This window comes from Ctenopharyngodon idella, chromosome 20 (genome assembly GCF_019924925.1).
Source record: "Ctenopharyngodon idella isolate HZGC_01 chromosome 20, HZGC01, whole genome shotgun sequence".
In the NCBI taxonomy this organism is placed as follows: domain Eukaryota; kingdom Metazoa; phylum Chordata; class Actinopteri; order Cypriniformes; family Xenocyprididae; genus Ctenopharyngodon; species Ctenopharyngodon idella.
This window is the reverse complement of record NC_067239.1, coordinates 31,797,240-31,821,815: the sequence shown is the minus strand read 5'-3', so window position 1 is coordinate 31,821,815 and position 24,576 is coordinate 31,797,240. Positions and strand designations below refer to the sequence as shown.

The 24,576-nt window shown below is 37.3% G+C and overlaps 2 protein-coding genes across 2 annotated transcripts in view; both read right to left on the bottom strand.

Annotated features, from left to right (window-relative positions):
- Positions 1–639: 639 nt before the first annotated feature.
- Positions 640–5,170, bottom strand: LOC127501961 (G-protein coupled receptor 6). Its single transcript, XM_051874328.1, has 2 exons — positions 4,847–5,170; positions 640–2,727 (listed from the first exon to the last, which is right to left on the bottom strand). Exon 2 carries the CDS (start codon positions 2,717–2,719, stop codon positions 1,721–1,723), a length of 999 nt encoding a protein of 332 aa, XP_051730288.1. The 5' UTR covers positions 2,720–2,727; positions 4,847–5,170; the 3' UTR covers positions 640–1,720.
- Positions 5,171–15,322: 10,152 nt separating this feature from the next.
- The window catches only part of LOC127501916 (polyphosphoinositide phosphatase-like), a 70,816-nt gene continuing 61,562 nt past the window's right edge, over positions 15,323–24,576 (bottom strand). The window contains exons 22-24 of the mRNA XM_051874240.1: positions 23,603–23,697; positions 22,165–22,242; positions 15,323–15,936 (exon numbers count right to left, since the gene is read on the bottom strand). Coding sequence (XP_051730200.1) covers positions 15,759–15,936; positions 22,165–22,242; positions 23,603–23,697 — 351 coding nt within the window. The 3' untranslated portion in view covers positions 15,323–15,758. The remainder of the gene's footprint in view (positions 15,937–22,164; positions 22,243–23,602; positions 23,698–24,576) is intronic.

Here is a 24,576-nt window from a genome sequence, read left to right as displayed (position 1 = left end):
CATCTCTGAAAAGCCAAGCCGATGTTTTATCACGAGCTCTGTCGCGTTCTGTTTTCGCCAGCAGACTCTCTTTTGTTTGGCGTTTGTTTAAAACAGGAGATTCCCTGGAGGTTGGAGGTTTAGCTGCTCCATGTCGATCTTTCTCACTTGGTGACAACTAACCTCTGAAACTCCCACACCAGACAGCAACTTTTCTCTATTTATGGATATGAGACATGCACGGGCGAGTGACATATGTACGCAATTTCCTGCCAAAACCATCCCATCGGGTCTAAAATATAAACACTTACCACAGTGAATCAGGGTAGGACAAAAACATGTTTTGGAAGAAGGATTGATAATGTTTTGACTTATTCAAATTGTTAATTTTGAACAAAAAACGTTACATAGTGTATCTTTAAGTGTGTTGGCATTAATATACAGAAATATAAATATAATACACAGTACTATTAATGTACAGAACATTTTCACAAAGGGAGAGTTTAGACAAAAATTACCATTATGTCTTTATTTGCTCACCTTCATGTCACTGCAAAATTTTCTTTCTTTTGAAGGACACAAAAGATGATGTTTTGAAGAACGTTGGGAACCAAACAACATTGATTTTCATTACATCTTTCATTACATCTCAAAATATCTTGGGCTTGGAACGACATGAATGAGTAAATGATGACAGAATGATCATTTTTAGTTGGACTGTCCTTTGCATTATTACTTTAGTTCCTCACACACTTTGACCCGACAAAGCAATAAAAAAAACAGTCCATTTTTCTTGAGCTTTTCATGTTTTATTTTGTGTTCACTGTTTTGTATAAAATGTACATTCATGGACAACATTACAAAATAGAAAACCCATCACATGAGTAAAACACGTAGGCCTACGCAATACTGCTTTGGCATCTAGATTTGTACAGTAAAGTGCAACATGTGGCTTATAAATAATATAAATATACATTCTCGATGCGGGTTGTTGCTTGTTCACAGCGTGTCGAGACGTCCTGGTCTCAGTAAAGTGCAATTGAACAACAGACACTTTGAGCGCCATATTTATACTTATGCACATGAACGAGAGTGTTTAACCCTATAAATCCTACTGTATTGTATGTGACACGTGGATTTCTAAGGCCTCTAAATGATGCAGGCAATCTCCTCCAGTCCTTCTGTCGTCTGATTGATAGTTTAGACTGTTTTATCCAGTAAAAGTCTTTTAGTATAATTGTACAAACGTCCTCCGCTTCACGTGTCTTTCTGCTGTCAAATCTGCACTGATTTTTATCAAGTAAACGTAAGAATAACTTTGATATTGTTAGTAATATTTCAACTTCGGTTTACTTGATTATCCAGACATCGTTCAGTAGAAAAATCATGAGTATCAAATATGATCATCAGGCTTTTGAGGAAGGTTTATTTGTTCATCTCTCAATCATCATTGTATTGCATTGCATTATATGTTTTAAAACTACAGAGCTTTGATCATAAACTAAGAATTTAAAAATCACATTATTGGGAGATATTTATATTAATAAAGATCTCATTGATTTGCATTACCTTTATTTTTGAGCATATAAACTGAAGTTTGGCCCTCTAGCGTTTGTTTCTCTCACTATATCAGACTATATTAGCCATAAAAGCCTGATGTATCAAATATGATGCTCAACAGCAACAAAAAAAATGTTGTCTAAAGGTTGGATAAACTGTTCCAGGGTTGAAAAGCAAAGATCTACACCTCGCTGGGCGATCTGGAGCGGTACGAGCCGTTGCTCTGAAAGCAGCCGCAGAAGAGCATGTAAATGGAGCGCTGGATCTCGGGGTTGCGGTAGGCGTAGATGATGGGGTTGATCATGGAGTTGTACGTGGCGGGGAGCAGCGTGGCGTACGTGTACACCTGCGGATACTCGCGCTCCCCGACCAGACAGTAAATGGCGAACGGCAGCCAGCTGGCGCCGAACGTGCCCAGGATGATGGCGAGCGTGGAGACGCCCTTCTTGGTGGCCACGTAGTGCGAGGTGGTGAAGAAGTGCTGCTGCAGCGCGATCTGGTGCGCGTGCCGACAAACTATTTTGCAGATCTTGAAGTACAGGCTGAGCATGAGGGCGAAGATGACGAAGAAGGACGCGGCCAGCAGGGTGAGGTTGGTGCGCTTGAGCGGACGCACGATGCTGCAGGTGGACGCGTCGTCCAAGCAGTTCCAGCCCAAAATGGGCAGCAGTCCCAGGGCGAGCGACGCACCCCACGTTCCCACCAGCATCAGGTGCACGTAATGCAGCGTCTTCTCGGAGAAGTACGTCAAGGCGTTGTACAGTGACAGATAGCGGTCGACCGTGATGGCCAGCAGGCTGCTGATGGACGCTGTGAAGGAAGCCACCAGGAATCCCACCGTGATAAGGCTGATGGTCTCGGACGAGACCAGATACTGGAACGCAAAGTTCAGGATTAATCCCATGCCGGCCAGGAGGTCAGCGGTGGCGAGGCTGCCGATCAGGACGAACATGGGGTTACGCAGCGTTGGCGAGTAGAAGATGATGGCCACCACGATGGCGTTCTCGCAGGCGATCACCGTCCCCGACAGGCACAGCATGATGTCCCACGGGTTCACGTGGAAATCCAGGGCCGCCGATGAGAGCGCCAGGCTGCGGTTGCCATCGAAGGCTTCGGCTTCCAGCCATGAGGACGACGGCAGACCCGCAGCGCTCTCATTGAGCGCTCCGCTCTCGTTCATCTCTCAACCTGGACACAAAATATAATTTGCATGAAAGTCAATTGGAGTCAGTTGTGTTTTCCTCATGCACAAGGCAAAATACATTATTTTATTTGAGCATAAACATCTTTTAAACATCATAAGCTCTTATAGTTTGGGAAATGCATCAAGTACATCTATAAATGTCATGTAGAGACTCCACTAAATCATGTGCAAGAAGAAATCTTTGAAAATCAGTTGGTGCTGAATCTCAGAACAAGCATTTTCTTCATGCATAAGCTGAAATAAAGAGTTTTATTTGAGGATAAACATCTTTTAAATTTCTTAGTTTAGAAAAATTCATCAACTATAAATGACGTAGAGACTTCAGTGTATCATTTGCATGAAGAAATCTCTGCAATTCTTGGCAAATAAAAATTGGTGCTGAATCTAAGAATGAGCATTTTCTTCATGCATAAGCTGAAATAAAGCAGTTTATTTGAGCATAAACCTCTTTTAAACATCATAAGCTCTTATAGTTTGGGAAATGCATCAAGTAAATCTATAAATGACGTGTAGAGACTCCACTAATTCATGTGCAAGAAGAAATCTCTGAAAACCAATTGGACCTGAATCACAGAACAAGCATTTTCCTCATGCATATGCCGAAGTAAAGAGTTTTATTCGAGGATAAACATCTTTTAAATTTCTTAGTTTAGAAAAATTCATCAACTAACTCTATAAATGACAAGTGTATCATTTGCATGAAAATCAATTGGAGCTGAATCACAGAATAAGCATTTTCCTCATGCATAAGGCAAAATAAATTATTTTATTGGAGCATAAACATCTTTTAAACATCATAAGCTCTTATAGTTTGGGAAATGCATCAAGTAAAATCTATAAATGTCATGTAGAGGCTCCACTAATTCATGTGCATGAAGAAATCTCTGAAAACCAATTGGAGCTGTCCATGGTGCTGAATCTTACAACAAGCATTTTCTTCATGCATATGCTAAAATAAAGGGTTTTATTCATTCTTTTAAACATTACATTTTAGTTTAGACAAATCCATCAACTAACTCTATAAATGACATGTAGAGACTTCAGTGTATCATTTGCATGAAGAAACCTTGGCCATTACAATTTGGCGCTGAATCTTAGAATGAGCATTTTCTTCATGCGCAAGCCAAAATAAAGCAGTTTATTTGAGAATAAACATCTTTTAAACATTATAAGCTCTTAGTTCAGAAAAAAATGCATCAGATAAATGGCATGTAGAGATTCTAAATAACCCACTCAATAATGACTTATGCAATGACATTCTTACTTTTTGCATTCAGTTAATGTGGGCAAACATACAAACTCTGCATTTAACACTTCACCACAACACATTAAGACGTTTCATAGTATCTTTTGCATGAAGAAATCCATTGAAAATCAATTGGAGCTGCTCAAGAACGATGCGTTTTCCTCATGCACAAGGCGAAATAAAGCGTTTTATCTGAGCAGAAACAGCTTTTAAAAGACATAAGCTCTTAGTTCAGTACATAATATGCAAATATGCATGAACGAAAAAGAAATAGAAAGCACTACGTGGGCAGAAGTGACGTTTCTCTAGGGGACTTCTTGTATAAATTAACGCGTAAAACCATATTAAGCGTACTTAAAAATCACAATCAATTTGGCAGGAGAGCTAAACAAACACAAACTCATCTCTAGGGTATTTAACCATTGAAAATCGCTCCAAACTGTGGATCCAAAAACCCACTTTTACTCACGGAAAAAATTACAAAACGTTTGTTTGTGCATAAACTTCTTTTGAAAGAAATAGTCGCCACTCCATGATTGCATGTGGACAAAAGTCTATTTGGTCGATATCGCACGTAGACTAACACATACAACCATACTAAGAAGTAAAATCTCATCATTTAAAATCCAATTTAACATTCGGAATGGTTTGCATAATCAAAAATAAACATATGCTTGATAAGTGGCGCTCGAGCTTCTCACTGCTGCTCTCCGTAGTGCTGAAAATAAGAACTTCGCTTCAGCAAAAATGACAAAATAATTCGCTTTGTTTGTGCACAAACACTCAAAACTTGCACTTCAAATGCAGCATCTCATCTGAGTTTATAATCGGGAAAAATACGCAGTCGGTTGTCATACCTTTTCCTTCACATGGAGGAAAACAGAGACGGAAAGGCTTTCTTCTGCAGACCGCTCGCGTGTTCTTCTTCAGGTGAATCCTTTACTCCGGTTGGGATTTCCAGACATGAGTCCTGGATCCATGCGGGAGTGGAGAGGGACTGACTGGCGTCTGCGGCTCCGCGCGGCGCTAATAAACCCTGGTGACGTCAGCGCGCCGCCGACTTTCCTCTGCGCGAGACCGAACATCATTCAGCGAACAACATCAGCGATATGATCGCAAGTTCTGATGTGCATAAGATAATAACATATCATGTTTGATCCAATGCAACATACTGAGCGCGTGCACGTGACACTTTCTGTTATAATGCATTGACAAAATACTGTATTTTACACTAAATCTGTTTGCATTCAATCAAGGAAACTTTGTTTAACATTATTCACAACAATGCTTGAATGCATACTGCTCACAGGTGCATGCTGTCAGTACTATACACGCTAAAAAAATCTTGGGTTATTTTTTCTACACAAGTACTGCATTTTTTGGGTTGTTTTTCTAGTGTTTGGGTCGTTTGGGACATAACAACCTGGTGTTTGGGTAGTTTTTGTGTAACCCAGCTCCTGGGTCAGACGTAACAACCCAGCGTTTGGGTAGTTTTTGCGTTACCCTGATCCTGGGTCGGACGTAACAACCCAGCGTTTGGGTAGTTTTTGCGTTACCCTGATCCTGGGTCGGACGTAACAACCCAGCGTTTGGGTAGTTTTTGCGTTACCCTGATCCTGGGTCGGACGTAACAACCCAGCGTTTGGGTAGTTTTTGCGTTACCCTGATCCTGGGTCGGACGTAACAACCCAGCGTTTGGGTAGTTTTTGCGTTACCCTGATCCTGGGTCGGACGTAACAACCCAGCGTTTGGGTAGTTTTTGCGTTACCCTGATCCTGGGTCGGACGTAACAACCCAGCGTTTGGGTAGTTTTTGCGTTACCCTGATCCTGGGTCGGACGTAACAACCCAGCGTTTGGGTAGTTTTTGCGTTACCCTGATCCTGGGTCGGACGTAACAACCCAGCGTTTGGGTAGTTTTTGCGTTACCCTGATCCTGGGTCGGACGTAACAACCCAGCGTTTGGGTAGTTTTTGCGTTACCCTGATCCTGGGTCGGACGTAACAACCCAGCGTTTGGGTAGTTTTTGCGTTACCCTGATCCTGGGTCGGACGTAACAACCCAGCGTTTGGGTAGTTTTTGCGTTACCCTGATCCTGGGTCGGACGTAACAACCCAGCGTTTGGGTAGTTTTTGCGTTACCCTGATCCTGGGTCGGACGTAACAACCCAGCGTTTGGGTAGTTTTTGCGTTACCCTGATCCTGGGTCGGACGTAACAACCCAGCGTTTGGGTAGTTTTTGCGTTACCCTGATCCTGGGTCGGACGTAACAACCCAGCGTTTGGGTAGTTTTTGCGTTACCCTGATCCTGGGTCGGACGTAACAACCCAGCGTTTGGGTAGTTTTTGCGTTACCCTGATCCTGGGTCGGACGTAACAACCCAGCGTTTGGGTAGTTTTTGCGTTACCCTGATCCTGGGTCGGACGTAACAACCCAGCGTTTGGGTAGTTTTTGCGTTACCCTGATCCTGGGTCGGACGTAACAACCCAGCGTTTGGGTAGTTTTTGCGTTACCCTGATCCTGGGTCGGACGTAACAACCCAGCGTTTGGGTAGTTTTTGCGTTACCCTGATCCTGGGTCGGACGTAACAACCCAGCGTTTGGGTAGTTTTTGCGTTACCCTGATCCTGGGTCGGACGTAACAACCCAGCGTTTGGGTAGTTTTTGCGTTACCCTGATCCTGGGTCGGACGTAACAACCCAGCGTTTGGGTAGTTTTTGCGTTACCCTGATCCTGGGTCGGACGTAACAACCCAGCGTTTGGGTAGTTTTTGCGTTACCCTGATCCTGGGTCGGACGTAACAACCCAGCGTTTGGGTAGTTTTTGCGTTACCCTGATCCTGGGTCGGACGTAACAACCCAGCGTTTGGGTAGTTTTTGCGTTACCCTGATCCTGGGTCGGACGTAACAACCCAGCGTTTGGGTAGTTTTTGCGTTACCCTGATCCTGGGTCGGACGTAACAACCCAGCGTTTGGGTAGTTTTTGCGTTACCCTGATCCTGGGTCGGACGTAACAACCCAGCGTTTGGGTAGTTTTTGCGTTACCCTGATCCTGGGTCGGACGTAACAACCCAGCGTTTGGGTAGTTTTTGCGTTACCCTGATCCTGGGTCGGACGTAACAACCCAGCGTTTGGGTAGTTTTTGCGTTACCCTGATCCTGGGTCGGACGTAACAACCCAGCGTTTGGGTAGTTTTTGCGTTACCCTGATCCTGGGTCGGACGTAACAACCCAGCGTTTGGGTAGTTTTTGCGTTACCCTGATCCTGGGTCGGACGTAACAACCCAGCGTTTGGGTAGTTTTTGCGTTACCCTGATCCTGGGTCGGACGTAACAACCCAGCGTTTGGGTAGTTTTTGCGTTACCCTGATCCTGGGTCGGACGTAACAACCCAGCGTTTGGGTAGTTTTTGCGTTACCCTGATCCTGGGTCGGACGTAACAACCCAGCGTTTGGGTAGTTTTTGCGTTACCCTGATCCTGGGTCGGACGTAACAACCCAGCGTTTGGGTAGTTTTTGCGTTACCCTGATCCTGGGTCGGACGTAACAACCCAGCGTTTGGGTAGTTTTTGCGTTACCCTGATCCTGGGTCGGACGTAACAACCCAGCGTTTGGGTAGTTTTTGCGTTACCCTGATCCTGGGTCGGACGTAACAACCCAGCGTTTGGGTAGTTTTTGCGTTACCCTGATCCTGGGTCGGACGTAACAACCCAGCGTTTGGGTAGTTTTTGCGTTACCCTGATCCTGGGTCGGACGTAACAACCCAGCGTTTGGGTAGTTTTTGCGTTACCCTGATCCTGGGTCGGACGTAACAACCCAGCGTTTGGGTAGTTTTTGCGTTACCCTGATCCTGGGTCGGACGTAACAACCCAGCGTTTGGGTAGTTTTTGCGTTACCCTGATCCTGGGTCGGACGTAACAACCCAGCGTTTGGGTAGTTTTTGCGTTACCCTGATCCTGGGTCGGACGTAACAACCCAGCGTTTGGGTAGTTTTTGCGTTACCCTGATCCTGGGTCGGACGTAACAACCCAGCGTTTGGGTAGTTTTTGCGTTACCCTGATCCTGGGTCGGACGTAACAACCCAGCGTTTGGGTAGTTTTTGCGTTACCCTGATCCTGGGTCGGACGTAACAACCCAGCGTTTGGGTAGTTTTTGCGTTACCCTGATCCTGGGTCGGACGTAACAACCCAGCGTTTGGGTAGTTTTTGCGTTACCCTGATCCTGGGTCGGACGTAACAACCCAGCGTTTGGGTAGTTTTTGCGTTACCCTGATCCTGGGTCGGACGTAACAACCCAGCGTTTGGGTAGTTTTTGCGTTACCCTGATCCTGGGTCGGACGTAACAACCCAGCGTTTGGGTAGTTTTTGCGTTACCCTGATCCTGGGTCGGACGTAACAACCCAGCGTTTGGGTAGTTTTTGCGTTACCCTGATCCTGGGTCGGACGTAACAACCCAGCGTTTGGGTAGTTTTTGCGTTACCCTGATCCTGGGTCGGACGTAACAACCCAGCGTTTGGGTAGTTTTTGCGTTACCCTGATCCTGGGTTAGATGTAATAATTATTTTATCTAAAAATTCGTTATTGTTCTGTATATCGTTTAATTTTATGCAAAGCAACATACAGGGGCGTGATGTGAGTCACCTAAACGAGTGTTGCATCGGTCTTTTCGCGTGATGGAAATGCCTGAGGCCTTGCATAAAATGTTATCATTTTATTAAAAAATAACCAGAATATAAATACATAGGATGTTAAAATATGTTCTCAGAACTGTACACTGATTATTTATGGACAGGTTATGGAGTCAGTCACAGCATTTTTCGGCTACGAGTGAAACGCAGGTGGTGGTCTGAAGTTATCAGTTCCCCCGCCGAACGCGAGTCATCTCCGGCACGAGAAAAATTATATAAAATATGCTTTAAAAAAGTTAATCCATAAACATTAATTCATGTATGAAGTAAATAAAATAAAATAAGCTAGTACAACCCATTATGCTGGGTTAAATAAACAACTGGGTAAAATTAACCCACCATGTGCTCTGTCCTGTATTTACCCAGCCCTTGGGTTGAAAACAAACAACCCAAATTGGGTTGTTTTTAGTGCATGGTTTTAAATTGGCAGTAGTTTGCATTGAAAAAGATGAAGACAAAGCTTAATCTACTGACACTGCGACATACAGAACAATCAATGAAATTAATCAGCTAAAATCCATCTAAAAATTATTGCAGCTCATTGTAGGCCCATATTTCACCAACCTATATCCTTCATTTTATGAACCCAACCATTGGGTTACACATATTGGGTCACTATATTGGGTTATTTTTATCCCAATTCATTAAGTGAATAGGGTACATTTGCATTTGAAATATGTTCGTCCTACACAACTCAAGTTGGGTTGAAAATTGGGTTGGTTGGGTTAAATGTTTGCACAACATGCTGGGAAGTTTTATTTAACTCAACTATTGTTTGGAAATTACTGTATTACTTGCTCAAAATAGGTGAACCCAAAATAGGTTGGAAATTAAAATGTATTAATATGTTTAATAAATGAACATTTATTAAAAAGTAAAAAAAAAATTGCTTATTAATAAATGTTCACATTTGTAATATTATTGTTGCCTCTAGTAATAATGTGTCTGATTTTTAATTTCCAACATACTTTGGGTTCATTTTAAGCCAGACATACAGTCATTTTTAAACAATAATTGAGTTTAATAAAACTGACCAGCAGGTTGGGCAAACATTTAACCCAACTACTGGGTCAAAACAACCCAACCGCTGGGATTGTCCATTTTCAACCCATCTTGGGTTGTTTTTAATCCAGCATTTTTTAATCTGATACAATCAGTGTACCATAGTACAGCCACAGTACAAGATTTAAAAGCACAGATATTACATTCACACAACTTCTGAGCAAAGGAGAACATGTTCAAGGAAAGGTGACAGAAACATTCCCATCCAGAGAAGCCTGAAGAAACAGTCTGTGTAATGGAGCTCATGAGGTGAATGTTCTGTTCACAGTCAAATATTCACAGTGAACATCTGAATGATCACAGCAGCCGTGTGCCTTTCTAAAGCTCCCTCAGTGTCCGTCTTCATCTGCTGTCAGGCAATTTACAGGACGCTCAGAGAGAGAGAGAGATTATACACATGATGATCATAACTAAAGATTCTGGTTGCGTTTTAATCAAAGAGAGATCTGAAAGTTTCTAAGTTTGAGGCTAAAACTAGACTTACATGCACTGAAGAACATTAGTATAATCCTATTTGATAATAATAATAATAATAATATTAATATTAATACCAGAGTCATGATGTCTGTCACTATAGTTTCTGCCTGCAGTGAAGCTCTTCTCTCTCTCTGTATCTCTCCATCTATCCTTCTCTCTGTATCCTAGTAACCAGCGCAGCTACATGCATTTACTCTCTGCTGAAAAATACGAGCGATTAGAGCAATGTAAACAGAGAAAGAGGAGGGAGAGAAAGACTGAATGAAGTGAATTATACACAAACACCTGATCCTTACAATAACACACCAATAATAATTCATGTTCAAATGTCTGATCAAACACAATCAAATGAAAACAAAAACTGCTTTATATGAAGAAATATTCATGATTCGGTTCCTATCAGGTCTTTCACAGTCAGTTTTGAAGGCAGATCTCATCATGCTTCCCCAGTTGATTAATCACTGAACAATAAGACGATTGTTTAGTATTACAAGTTTTCTGAAACGCTGTTTAAATGATACGTTATCTCATTAATTATGTACTAATTTGCATACACTTCTGGACACCAGATAAAGCCAGTTTCAAAACTCCTGTTGATGTATTAAGAGTTAAAGGTCTTTTTATCACTCCATAAATCAGAAAATACTGTCAACAGCCAGAAAACACGTTTTTAGGAATAAAAATTATGCAATTCTCAAATTGTGAATTGTGAGATATACAGTAAACGCACAATTGAGAGGAAAAAAGTCTGAACTGTGAAATAAAAAGTAGCAATTACCTTTTTTAATTGCAAGTTTATATCTCACAATTCTGAGAAAAAGTGAGAATTGCGAGTTATAACTCAGAATCGCAAGAAAAAGTCAAGAATTGTGAAATATAAAGACGCAATTACCTTTTATTCTGTGGCAGAAACAAGCTTCCATAGACTTCTGACTGGAAAAAAAACCCCACGGCCTTTAAAGATACACTATATTGCCAAAAGTATTGGGACACCCCTCCGAATCATTGAATTCAGGTGTTCCAATCACTTCCATGGCCACAGGTGTATAAAATCAAGCACTAGGCATGCAGACTGCTTCTACAAACATTTGTGAAAGAATGGGTCGCTCTCAGGAGCTCAGTGAATTCAAGTGTGGTACTGTGATAGATTGCCACCTGTGCAATAAGTCCATTTGTGAAATTTCCTCACTACTAAATATTCCACGGTCAACTGTTAGTGGTGTCATAACAAAGTGGAAGCAATTGGGAACAACAGCAACTCAGCCACGAAGTGGTAGGCCACGTAAAATCACAGAGCGGGGTCAGCGCATGCTGAGACACACAGTGCGCAGAAGTCGCCAACTTTCTGCAGAGTCAATAGCTACAGACCTCCAAACTTCATGTGGCCTTCAGATTAGCTCAAGAACAGTGCGTAGAGAGCTTCATGGAATGGGTTTCCATGGCCGAGCAGCTGCATCCAAGCCTTACATCACCAAGTGCATCACCGTCACTGGACTCTAGAGCAGTGGAGACGTGTTCTCTGGAGTGACCAATCACGCTTCTCTGTCTGGCAATCCGATGGACGAGTCTGGGTTTGGCGGTTGCCAGGAGAACGGTTCTCGCCTGACTGCATTGTGCCAAGTGTAAAGTTTGGTGGAGGGGGATTATGGTGTGGGGTTGTTTTTCAGGGGTTGGGCTCGGACCCTTAGTTCCAGTGAAAGGAACTCTTAATGCTTCAGCATAACAAGACAATTTCATGCTCCCAACTTTGTGGGAACAGTTTGAGGATGGCCCCTTCCTGTTCCAACATGACTGCGCACCAGTGCACAAAGCAAGGTCCATAAAGACATGGATGAGCGAGTTTGGTGTGGAGGAACTTGACTGGCCTGCACAGAGTCCTGACCTCAACCCGATAGAACACCTTTGGGATGAATTAGAGCGGAGACTGTGAGCCAGGCCTTCTCACCAACATCACTGCCTGACCTCACAAATGTGTTTCAAGAAGAATGGTCAAAAATTCCCATAAACACACTCCTAAACCTTGTGGAAAGCCTTCCCAGAAGAGTTGAAGCTGTTATATCTGCAAAGGGTGGGCCAACTCCATATTAAACCCTACGGATTCGGAATGGGATGTCATTAAAGTTCATGTGCACGTCAAGGCAGGTGTCCAAAAACTTTAGGCAATATAGTGTATGCATTGAAATTGAAATCACACAAATAGAAAAGACATATTACGAAAATCTCAAAATTGACCAGTGCATGAAAAACGATGTTTCGTATCTTGTCTTAAAGGAGACATATCATGAAAATCTTTTTCCGTGTTTAAGTGCTATAATCGTGTCCCGGTGCATCTACCAACCCAGAAAACGTGAAAAAGAACAACCCAGTAACTTTGTTTTGGTAAGCCTTTCTCTGCAAGCATGTGAAACAACGAGCCACTCCGATTTTGCTCCCCTTGTGACATAGGAAGGGGATCTTATTATAATATTACCACCCCTTAATCTGTATGTTTCCACCATAGACTGTATATATGGACATAGTGTCCATAATGTAACCTGTAGGTTTCTGAAGAGCATTTTTGAAGCCTAAAGTGGGCCGTCACCATCTTGGCAGCGCGTCACTCCCAGATAACTGAAAATGGGCAAAGAGGCGGAACATGGGTGGAGCTGAGGTGCTGGTTGCTGAAACCACGCCCGCCTAGCTCGACATGACCAAGTTAGCTCAGGCTAAGGAGCTATCTATCTATCTTAAATATTAATAAAGATGATAAATTAAACATCATTTGAAAGTTCTAAAGGTTTAATGTCAATCTACAGTGTCTGTTTTATGATATAAATGCTCCAGAACCAGTAATATTGTAATCTGTGTCGGGTGTGCAAATGACAACACGCAAAATCAAAACGAGACTTCATACCTTTGTAATGAAATAGCGATCATGAGATGAATCCAATCCATCACACTTGTCCATTAAAAAAATATTTTGTCCACAAAAGCATTAAATCCATGAAATATTGATGTATTGTCCATTGCTTGCATCACATTTCTTCTGAACGATCTGCTCTCCATCATCATTCTTCAAGAAATTATGCAATCTGATCAGCGTTTATGTTGTATAAGTACTGTATATGATCGTATACATTAGACTCTCACAAGTCCACGTCCAAAGTATAATTTTTCAAAATAGTGCAGCAGTTTTAGCTATAATATCCATATTAATATCCATTAGCTATATAATATGTGCACAGCCGCTGGAATTAGCTGAGGTGACGTGACGGCTAACAGACAGCAGTCAAACGGCTAGTAGTGACAGCAGCGGCAATCCACCTGTCACTCAAGTGGCCACGCCCTTAATTATGCAGAACTTTAAGGCTTAATATAATTTAAACGGATGAGTTATAAAAAAAATTCACCCCCACTTTTTGTACCAGACTGTAAACATGTTTTTTCTGCTGTAAAGTTGGGCATTTTAACATGGGGGAGAGTAGCCTGTCCCTAGCGGCCAGTTGATGAATTGCAGTTTAAGTCACTTCCATGTTGGCTTCAAGAGAGACCGCGGGAGGTTGCCGCTTGGTTTCCACCGACAAACGCAATTGAATGTCTTCAGGATTACTAAAGCTACATGAAAGCTAATGTGTTTTGTTAGCACGTTGCTAACGTACTGTTAAATGTGGCTAAAGTTACCATTGTTTCTTACTGTATTCACGGAGACCAGAGCCATGTCGTTATTTTCATTTTTAACCAGAAAACGCTTGCAGTCTGTATAATTCATAAACGCATCTCCATTCTCATTGAGTCTCTCCAACAGTGTGTAGCTTTAGCCACGTTAGCCGTGCAGCACGCTATCAAACTCATGTTAGCAAACATCCACAAAATACACGCCATACATGATCTGATATGCTGCATCACAAACAGTTTGTAATGATCCATTTTGAGAGTTATATTTGCTGCGTGAGCTTCTCCTGTATTGTTTATGCCTCAGTGTACTGGAATCGCGAGCTTGGGGGCGGGAAGCATGAGCTCATTTGCATTTAAAGGTACACGCACCAAATCAGCGCATTTTTTTAAAACATGGTATAATAAAAAATTCATGGGGCATTTTGAGTTGAAACTTCACAGACACTTTCTGGGGACACCAGAGACTTATATTACATCTTGTAAAAAGGGGTGTAATAAAAAGTGCCCCATTATGCTATTTTAAAGGTTTCTGATTTTGTTTTAGAATCTCCTACTACAGGTTTAACATTAAAAAAAACATTAATTTTCTCATAATATCCACTACAGCATCAGCTCTCTTCTGAAAGAGTCTGAAACACTTCTACAAACAATTCAGTCTCTCTAAGCCCCGCCTTTCTGAGAGCTGCTCTGCTCTGATTGGTCAGAAACCAAACGCTCATTATCATATCTGAGTATCTGACACACAGTGATACGAACAGTAACGATGGCGTGGGTTTTACCGTATCAATCTCATCAAAGTGGATTTGCTTTGGCAGCAGAAAACAGCGTCTTCTCGACATGAACAACACGAACCAAACTCTTCCAGTCTCAGATACAACTACAGTGATTGAGGGCGGGGCAAAGAGACGCTGTTCAGCCAATGAGGATCATAGACTGGTATTATGCAAATTAGTTACAAACCTAAGTAGGTTCAGCAGGAAGTGAGACTGGAATTACTGACGACTCGTTTCACAATCGATTCATTCGTTTAGGAAAAACTCTTGATCTTTGCAGACCTTTAACATCCACAAACAGCTCACTACATGAAAGGGAATATCCGGAAAAGCACAATAGGGGCACTTTAAATCCTTGTCTACTTCTCACTTTTAATAACCTCAGCGAGTGAGATAAAAAAAGAAAATTCACATTTTTAAATATTTTTGTCCACGTCTCACTTTATTCCTGTCCTGAAATGAATGGAGCTTTAATCAGACCTGTAATCAGCAGTGAGCGAGTGAGTGAGTATGCATGAGTGTGTGTGTGTGTGTGTGTGTGTGTGTGTGTGTGTGTTCGTAAGTTTCCACCTGCTGCCATGTGACTGATTTCTGCAGACACTGTGCACTGGATTCAGACTCACGAGGCACATGGACGGAGAAACGAGACGCAGCAGAGAGAGAGAGAGAGAGAGAGAACTGAAACACCTTTGTTAAACTCTTAAGGATCTTTTATTATATTATGTACATATGCAACCTTAAACATCAAATTAACATCATCAGGCACAACATAATTAGATGAACGACTTGTTGATGTTTTTCTTCATGATCAACAGGTTCAAACTTTCCCTTTCTGACGAATGTCCGCCTGTTTAAACATCAGCGCAGGACTAGAATCGCTTTATAATGATTAACTGCTCGTGTCTCATCAAGGAGAAACGCTCTTGCGTTGCTTTTTATAGGGAAAGGAATGTCAGATATTATTTTCGATGGTCAATTTACTGAGCGAGACGGAGAACCGTTGCTCTTTACCATGAAATAAGACTGTATTTATCTGTATTCTTCAGCTTGATGTAAAACTGAAGACTGACGAATGAAATAGAAGTATGTGAATTTCTTCTACACACAAATGAATGCGGCTGGGTTCACATGTATCTGTTTCTGATGTACTCGCGGTACATGAGCACGTCCTCCTGACACAGAGTCCTGACCCAACCACGACCCGTCTGAACGTGACACTTGAACACCGAGTGGCTCTGGATGTCCACCGCCGGGGCGGACACCTCGTACACGCTGTCCGAAGGGAACGAAGACACCGGAATACTGCCAGGGAAAAAAAACAGATACATTAGAGTAAAAATGTGTTTAAAAAATACTATAATATTTAATTCTAATAACTGAATATCAAACGAAATATTTTTCATTTTTAAAGAGAATATGTATGAAATTATACAATTTTAAAAAATGCTATAATATAAAATTATTTAATTGTAAAAATTAAATATTTAATAAATCTTTTTATTTTCAAAGAGAATATGTATGGAGTTAGATTACAAATATTTTTAAAAATACTATAATATAAAAATGTTTAATTCTAATAACTAAATATCAAATTAAAAAAAATATGTATGAAATTAGATTAAAAATATTTTTAAAAATACTATAATATAAAATTATTTAATTCTAATTTAATATCAAACAAAAGTTTTTTATTTTTAAACAGAATTTGTATGAAATTAGATTTAAAACATAATATAAATTCTTTTAATTCTAATAATTGAATATTAAATAAAACCTTTTTATATTTAAATAGAATATGTATGAAATTAGATAAAAACATTTTTTAAAAATACTATAATATAAAATTATTTAATTCTAAAAATTAAATATTTAATAAATCTTTTTATTTTCAAAGAGAATATGTATGGAATTACATTACAAATATTTTTAAAAATAATATAATATAAAAATGTTTAATTCTAATGACCGATTTAAAAAAAAAAAAAAAAAAAGTGAAATTAGATTAAAAATATTTTTTAAAATACTATAATATAAAATTATTTAATTCTAATAATTGAATATCAAACAAATCATTTTTTATTTTTAAAGAGAATTTGTATGAAATTAAGAGTAAAATATTTTAAACATGCTGTAATATAAAATATTTCATTATTTAATTTTTATTTAAATAAATGATTGTTTAAAGAGAATATTAGATTAAACAATTTGTTTAATCTTTAAAGAAAATATGTAAAAAAAAAAATTAGATTAAATGTTTAAAAAAAAAAATACTATAATAATCCTAACAACTGAATATTAAATAAAACTAATTTTAAAGAGAATATGTATAAAATTAGTTTTTATATTAATTTTATGTATGAATGTGAATAAATGGTGTTATAAAATGAGCAAACGTTACATTGATGATTAATTTAATAACAAACACTCGCTCTTTCTTTTCTTTTCCTGTCTAATAACATCAGGAAAAAGGGACTGCCAATAAAACATTAACCTTTTGGCTAACATTTACTTTTATTTATTTATTTTGAATGTTTATTAATGCACATTGTCCCTTTTTAAATAAATAAAATGTTAATGCATTGATGAGGTCTCTGAACAATAACTCAATCTCTTCCCATGTACAATAAGAACAGACACTACATTCATTTATTGTGACTTATTCTCTCATGAAATGCAAGAAAAGAGGCAACAGAAATAAAATGAATGTAAATGAAGTCGCTCTTGTAGATGACACATGACTCACGCTCTTTTTCTTCTCATGACAAGTTCGATTTATTCAAATATTCAGATAAGGCACATGTAGCAGACACGAGTCTCAGTCTATATTCAGTGTTTGTTGCTGACCATCAGAGCGAATCTCTGGCCGCCATTATAATAGATCTCATCGTTATCTCACTTATCGTACAATTTACTGCAATTACAAGTATAGAATTCATTTTCTGGACGTAAATATTCATGAACTCTGGTGTGAGAAACGTGTCTTATCTTATCGATTCGTCACACAGTTTCGCTCCAGGACACTTCAAGAGTTTCATCAATCTGTGGAGTTATTATAAAGTTAACCTCACGCCACGATCACAGGATCATGAGAGATCTTGTGTAAAGTTAAAATCAGAAAAAAAAAGAAATAAAAAATGTAATATTATAAATAATATCAGGTCATATAATAATAATAATAATAATAATAATAATAATAATAATAAAAATAGCAAAACTTAATTTAAGTCATAAGCATGATAAAATTTAATCACCTTTAATGACACACATGAATTAAATGTAATAAATTAAATTATTATTAATTTAATTTATTATTATTAAATTGTTAAACACCATCTGATCTAATTTATTCAAATAAAATAAAATAAAATTTAATATTCTATGAACAACAGATTTGTAAACATTTATATAACGACGTGTAAAAAACACTATTACTGATATATATATATAAATCCAAAAACAAAAACAAAGAAAAAATAAATACAAACCTAAAAAGAAAAGATAGGAAACTAAAAAAACAACATTACATTAAATTAAATATATTAAATATTATTTTACAAATATTTTAATCTAATTCATAAATATTCTCTTTAAAGAAAAAGTTAACATTTAATTACTAGAATTAAATGATTCTGTTATAGAAATTTTTAAATATTTTTAAATCTACATTTCATACATATTCTCTTTAAAAATAAAATAATAATTAATATTCATCTATTAGAATTAAAAGATTTTATATTCTAGTATTTAAAAAATATTTTAATCTAATTTGATACAAATTCTCTTTAAAATACAAAATGTTCTGTTTAATATTCAATTATTCAATTAAAAGATTTTATATTATAGTATTTTAAAAAATATTATTCATACATATTTTGTTTTAAAATAAAAGTTTTATTTAAGATTTAATTAGAATTAAAATATTTTATATTACAGTATTTTTTTGAAACATACAAATTCTCTTTAAATACACAAAATGCTTTGTTTACTATTCAATTATTAGAATATATATATATATATGACAGTAATATCATCTCAGTTGATCAGAATATGGTCTTTATCTCGAGGAAGGATCAATATTTAAATGACAAACCCTCTTTTCTTTCAGTTTGTCAGTTTCACTGCTGCTGCTGAAGCGTTTGATCTGATTATTACCAGACGAATGAGAGAAAAACGCATAAAGCCGTGACACTTCCTACTTCCTGGGAAGTTACAGCACTGCGTGTCCATTTCAGTCTCACACACGTGGAGACAGGAAGTACCACGTCATCTGGATGAGTGTGTGTGTCTGATGCGCCTCAAACAAACATTTGTTTAACTTAATCGTTTGCTCACACATCCTGCAAAGCCTGTGTATATAATAAACGTTCATAAACATATTTCAGTGTAAATGATGTCTGATTATGTTTTACGTCTGTATATGTATATATTTATATCTAAAGAAAGCGTAAGCAGATATTCATCAATATTTGAGTCATATCCAACAGCTGCTTCTCATAATAATGTCGGTGTAACGCTTTTGACTTTTTCACGACACATTTAGACAGTGGATTAGATGTTCTCACACACACACACACACACACACACACGCCCAGTGCTGTCGTGACCTTTATAAACGTGTGTAATCCGACACCTATCAGACGGGCCGCGCTCCAAACGTGCCAATTAAACACCAGATTTACACCAAACTCCGCCCCCACAAGTGTTTCCCGCCTTCAGGGACCAATCAGGTGTCGGCACACATGAAGTGAAGATAGTAGATGTCAAAACAAGAACAAAAAGTCACGTTTCCAACACCAGCATCAACTGAGCGTGAGAAACGATGTTACACAATGACAGAAAACACACACCTGCTGCATGCGTGATCATGACAAACATACTAAACATGTTAAACATCTTAGAGATGATCTGATGTGTGTGTGTGTGTGAACACAAACTAAACAAGATTAATCTACGAGCTGCACTTACAGGATCTGTTCACTTCAGAATTAAAATTTCCTGATCATTTACTCTCCTCCATGTCATCCAAGATGTTTGTCTTTCTTTCTTCAGTGGAAAAGAAATGAAGGAAAACATTCCAGGATTTTTCTCCATATAGTGGACTTCACTGGGGTTCAACGGGTTCAAATGTCAGTTTCAGTGCAGCTTTAAAGAGCTCTACATGATCCCAGACGAGGAATAAGAGTCTTATCTAGAGAAACCATCGGCCATTTTCTAAAAAAAAATTGAAATTATATACTTTTTAACTACAAATGCTCGTCTTGCACTGCTCTGTGATGCTCCACGCATTACGTAATCATGTTGGAAAGGTCACGCGTGACGTAGGCGGAAGTACCGATCCAGTGTTTACAAAGCGAACGTGCAAAGACTAAATCAAACGCCCTTTACAAAAAAAGGTAAAACAACAATGTCGGACGATTTTGAAGTTGGAGGAGAAAATGAGATGGAGAGTTTCGCTCTACCGCAGTACTTCTGTGACCTTTCCAACATGATTACGTAATGCGTGGAGCATCACAGAGCAGTGCAAGATGAGCATTTGTGCTTAAAAAGCACATAATTTTTATTTTTTTTAGAAAATGACAGATGGTTTCTCTAGATAAGACTCTTATTCCTCGTCTGGGATCATGTAGAGCAGCTTAAAGGAGCCTCGTTTATTTCCGTTATTAAACAGTGTTGCGACATCTAGTGAGAAGCGTTTCAATTCGACACACACCTCTCGGTTACAAACTACAAATCACTCGATGATTAAACTAGTTTTAAATCGGATGAAACAGCCTCAACATTCCCAACAAGACTGATGAGGAAAACAGGATGGCATGAATTACTTTTAAATCCAAAAATCACTGCCCTTACAAACATTTACCATGAATGAACTGCAGTAAATTACCATGGTTTGTGGAAATGTGGAATATTTATATTGAAAACTATGTTATAGCCATTTATATTGCAATATTTATTAGGTGGGCAGGGGAATATATAATTCATGTCTTTGTTAAGGTGTAGTTTGTACCTGTGTTTAGGTGTTTTTATAGGCTTATATAACATATCATAATATCATTTAACAGTGGTCCATGTATGGTTTTACCTGTGGTTACCAAGTCTCAATGTGAGAATATTTTCATTTAAGCCTAATAATTAATAAAATAATAAGTCCCCAATAAGTCCCCCCCTCCCGGCTCTCCTCAACTTTTTGATTTGATAATCCGGGCCTCGAATGAAACTACTTGAACTGACATTTGAACCTGTTGAACCCCAGTGAAGTCCACTATATGGAGAAAAATCCTGCAATGTTTTCCTCAAAAAATGTAATTTCTTTTCCACTGAAGAAAGAAAGACATGAACATCTTGGATGACATGGGGGTGAGTAAATTATCAGGAAATTTTCATTCTGAACTGAACTAATGCTTTAATATATATACAGTACAAGATACTAAGAAAGAGTAGCTAACTAAAGCTGTTATATGGCAAAACCTTTTTAACTTAAACGTCTGGTAGTGTACATGCAAATTATATAGTTTAATATTTATTTATCTGTAGTAATTATTTAATATTTTTATAAATATATGTGGAGTCATATATTGTTTTGTGATAAATACTCAGATTGTATTCACTTATATAACTTGTTTTAAAAAGCTTGTCAGTAAGATTTAAAAAAAAAAATAAATGAATACTTTTATTCATCAGGGACGCATTAAATGGCTAAAAAGTGACAGTAAAGACATTTATAAAGTTACAAAAGATTTATATTATTTCAAATAAATGCTGTTCTTTTGAACTTTCTGTTCATCAAAGAATCCTAAAAAATCAAATGTATGACGGTTTCCACAAAAATATGACTGTTTTCAACATTGATAATAATCATAAATGTTTCTTGAGCAGCAAATCATCATATCAGAATGATTTCTGAAGGATCATGTGACACTGAAGACTGGAGTAATGATGCTGAAAATTCAGCTTTGATCACAGGAATAAATTACACTTTACTATATATTCACGTAGAAAACAGTTATTTTAAATTGTAAAAATATTTCACAATTTTTACTGTATTTTTCATCAAATAAATGCAGTCTTGGTGAGCAGAAGAGACTTTTTTTTAGAAACATCTTTTATATAAATTCTATAGACCCCAAACTATATATAAACTATAGAGTAAAAAATGTATAATGATGATTAAAGGATTTGATTAATGGATTATTATAGAATCTACCAAATAAAATATTTCAGAGCAGTAAAACTGCTTCATATTTGTACAATTCCTTGATATTTCCAGGTTGTTTATGATCATGGGAACTCAGTGAATCATTTTATGAACCGCTTCACTCAAAAAAGAACCATCAGAATGAACCGATTCACTAAAACGAACTACTTATTAAAAAAAAAAAACATTATAGAGCAGAGTTTGATTATTGTCTATATGAATATGAAAAGTTTGATTGTTCCTGAAGAAGATTCACTATTTGAAGGAATTAAATCAAATGAGCAGATGTCACATGAGTGTAGAAGTGAAGTTGTGTTACATTCTCACACACTCACAGGCTGAAGACGGTGTCGGACTTCTTCATGTCGTCGCGTCTCTCCACCTTGTGCTGGTTCTGACCCAGATGAGCAAATCTACACACACACACACACACACAAACAAAAACTCTTCAGTTGACTCCTACAATCACTATATGACACACAACCAACTGCATTTTAAAATCCAAAGTTGTAATTGTATTTCAATTTTTTTTTGTATTTTAATTTAGTTCTTGATTCTGTTTTAATGGTTTAATTAAGTTTAAATTATATAAAAGGATGTCTAAACACATGAATTTATACAATTTTAACAATCTAGTAATTTATTTAAAATTAATCAATAATAGAACCGTATGAAATCTATTTAATTTTTTCTCAAATTCCATTTTATTTCCAAGATTCTGCTTTAATTTTTCTATATTCCATTTTAATGGTTAAATTAAATTAATGATAAACATAACATGATGTCTAAACAAAAAAACTTATGCAATTTTAACAATTCAATAAATTGTTAAAAATGTATCAATAATAGTGATTTATGAAATCCATTTTATTTTTTCCCAAATTCAATTTTTTTTCTTTCCAGATTCCGTTTTAATTTTTTTCTTGATTCTGTTTTAATGTTTTAATTAAATTTTAATGAAATAATAAGATGACTAAAATTAATCAATAAGATTTTAACAATCTAATAATTTATTAAAAATGTATCAATAATAGTGACGTATGAAATCAATTTTATGTTTCCCAAATTCCATTTTATTTTTTTCCCAGATTCCGTTTTAATATTTCTTGATACTGTTTTAATGGTTTAATTAAGTTTAAATTATATAAAAGGATGTCTAAACAAATGAATTTATACAATTTTAACAATCTAATAATTTATTTAAAATTAATCAATAATAGAACCATATGAAATCAATTTTATTTTTTCCCCAAATTCCATTTTATTTTTTTTCCCAGATTCTGTTTTAATTTTTCTTGATATTGTTTTAATGGCTAAATTACAATTTTATGATATAAAGGATGTCTAAACAAATGAATTTATAAAACTTTATAAACTTTATAAAAATTTATTACAGTTTTATTAATGATAGTGCCATATGAAATCCCCAAATTCCACGTTTTCTGTTTTAATTTTCATTAAATTCTAATAATCAGAAAGGATGTCTAATCAATTTAATTAATAAAACTTTAACAAATTAATATTTTATTAATATTTTAACAAAAAAGTGCCATATGAAATGGGTTTTATTTTTGCTGGACTTTTTAATTGTCTGTGTTTTATGATTTAATAAAATATTTGTATTTATTATTACAATTATTATTATTACGCATAATACTTTGACAATTTAATCAATCTTTTAAAATGTAATGTAAAATGAATTTTTCAGATCCTGTAGCATGAACTGATGAATCCGTCACAGTAAAAGCAAGAGAGTTGATGAAGTTTTCTGACCGGTGGTATATGAGGATGTCTTCATCCGGCGGATTCGCCAGCAGATTCAGGCCGTACGTCTCTCTCATGGGCGGCAGACGCTGCTGTGGCTGATCCTGTCGAAGGTCAGAGGTCACACAGAGTTCAGCTAAAGTTCAACCTGACTGAACATTCTTACTTCATTCTTTACTCTGTTTATTTGATTTTCTTCCATATGCATGTATGCAAATGTTCATTCATCTCAACATTGACACGGTGTTTAAAGCAGCAGAAACTGCCCAAACACATCAAACACTGAAGAAGTGAAGCGTTACGTAACCGGCTGAAGTTTTGACGAGTGTGTTTGTGATGGTGTTTCCCTCCGCAGGGCATGTGGCGCGTTTTCACTCGTACGCATATTAATTAAACTCGAGATGTGACTGATGTGACGGTTTCACGCGCCGCACACAAACGCACCAGTGTAATTACAGTGTTGCAGGTAATGAGGTTTTTCACGTTTAAATATTTCATCAGTCGTTTACCCCGCCGTCTACACGAGACGAACGCGTATGTGAGCGAAACCCGTCCACGTGAGCCGTAGGAGCCGAGATCTCACGCATGAGAAATGAAGCTCCGCTCGGGAATAACACAGTGAAAACTATGAAGAACTGAAGTGGAGTCACTGTGAGAGAACAGAAACACAAAACACAGACTGAAGATCATATACGTGTTTTATGATGATATGCTGCATGTTAATAAAATATATCAAAAATATATCAAAAATCCAAAAAGAACAATAAATAAAAAGATAAAAAGAAAAGATAAAAACTGAAAAAAAAAAAAAAAAAAAAAATTCACAAAGAGAAAAACCAAAAAAAAAAAAAAAAACACAGAGAAATTTTTTATTTGCTCTTAAAACTGAATAAATAAATGATTTTTCCAAAATGAAAAACCAAAAAAAAAGACAAAAAAGAGAAATAAAAAATAAATAAGATTAAAAAAAAAGTATTAAAAAA

Bases quoted from the DNA above. Each gene is read 5' to 3' on its own strand.
- LOC127501961 (XM_051874328.1), bottom strand. From the start codon at position 2,719: ATGAACGAGAGCGGAGCGCTCAATGAGAGCGCTGCGGGTCTGCCGTCG.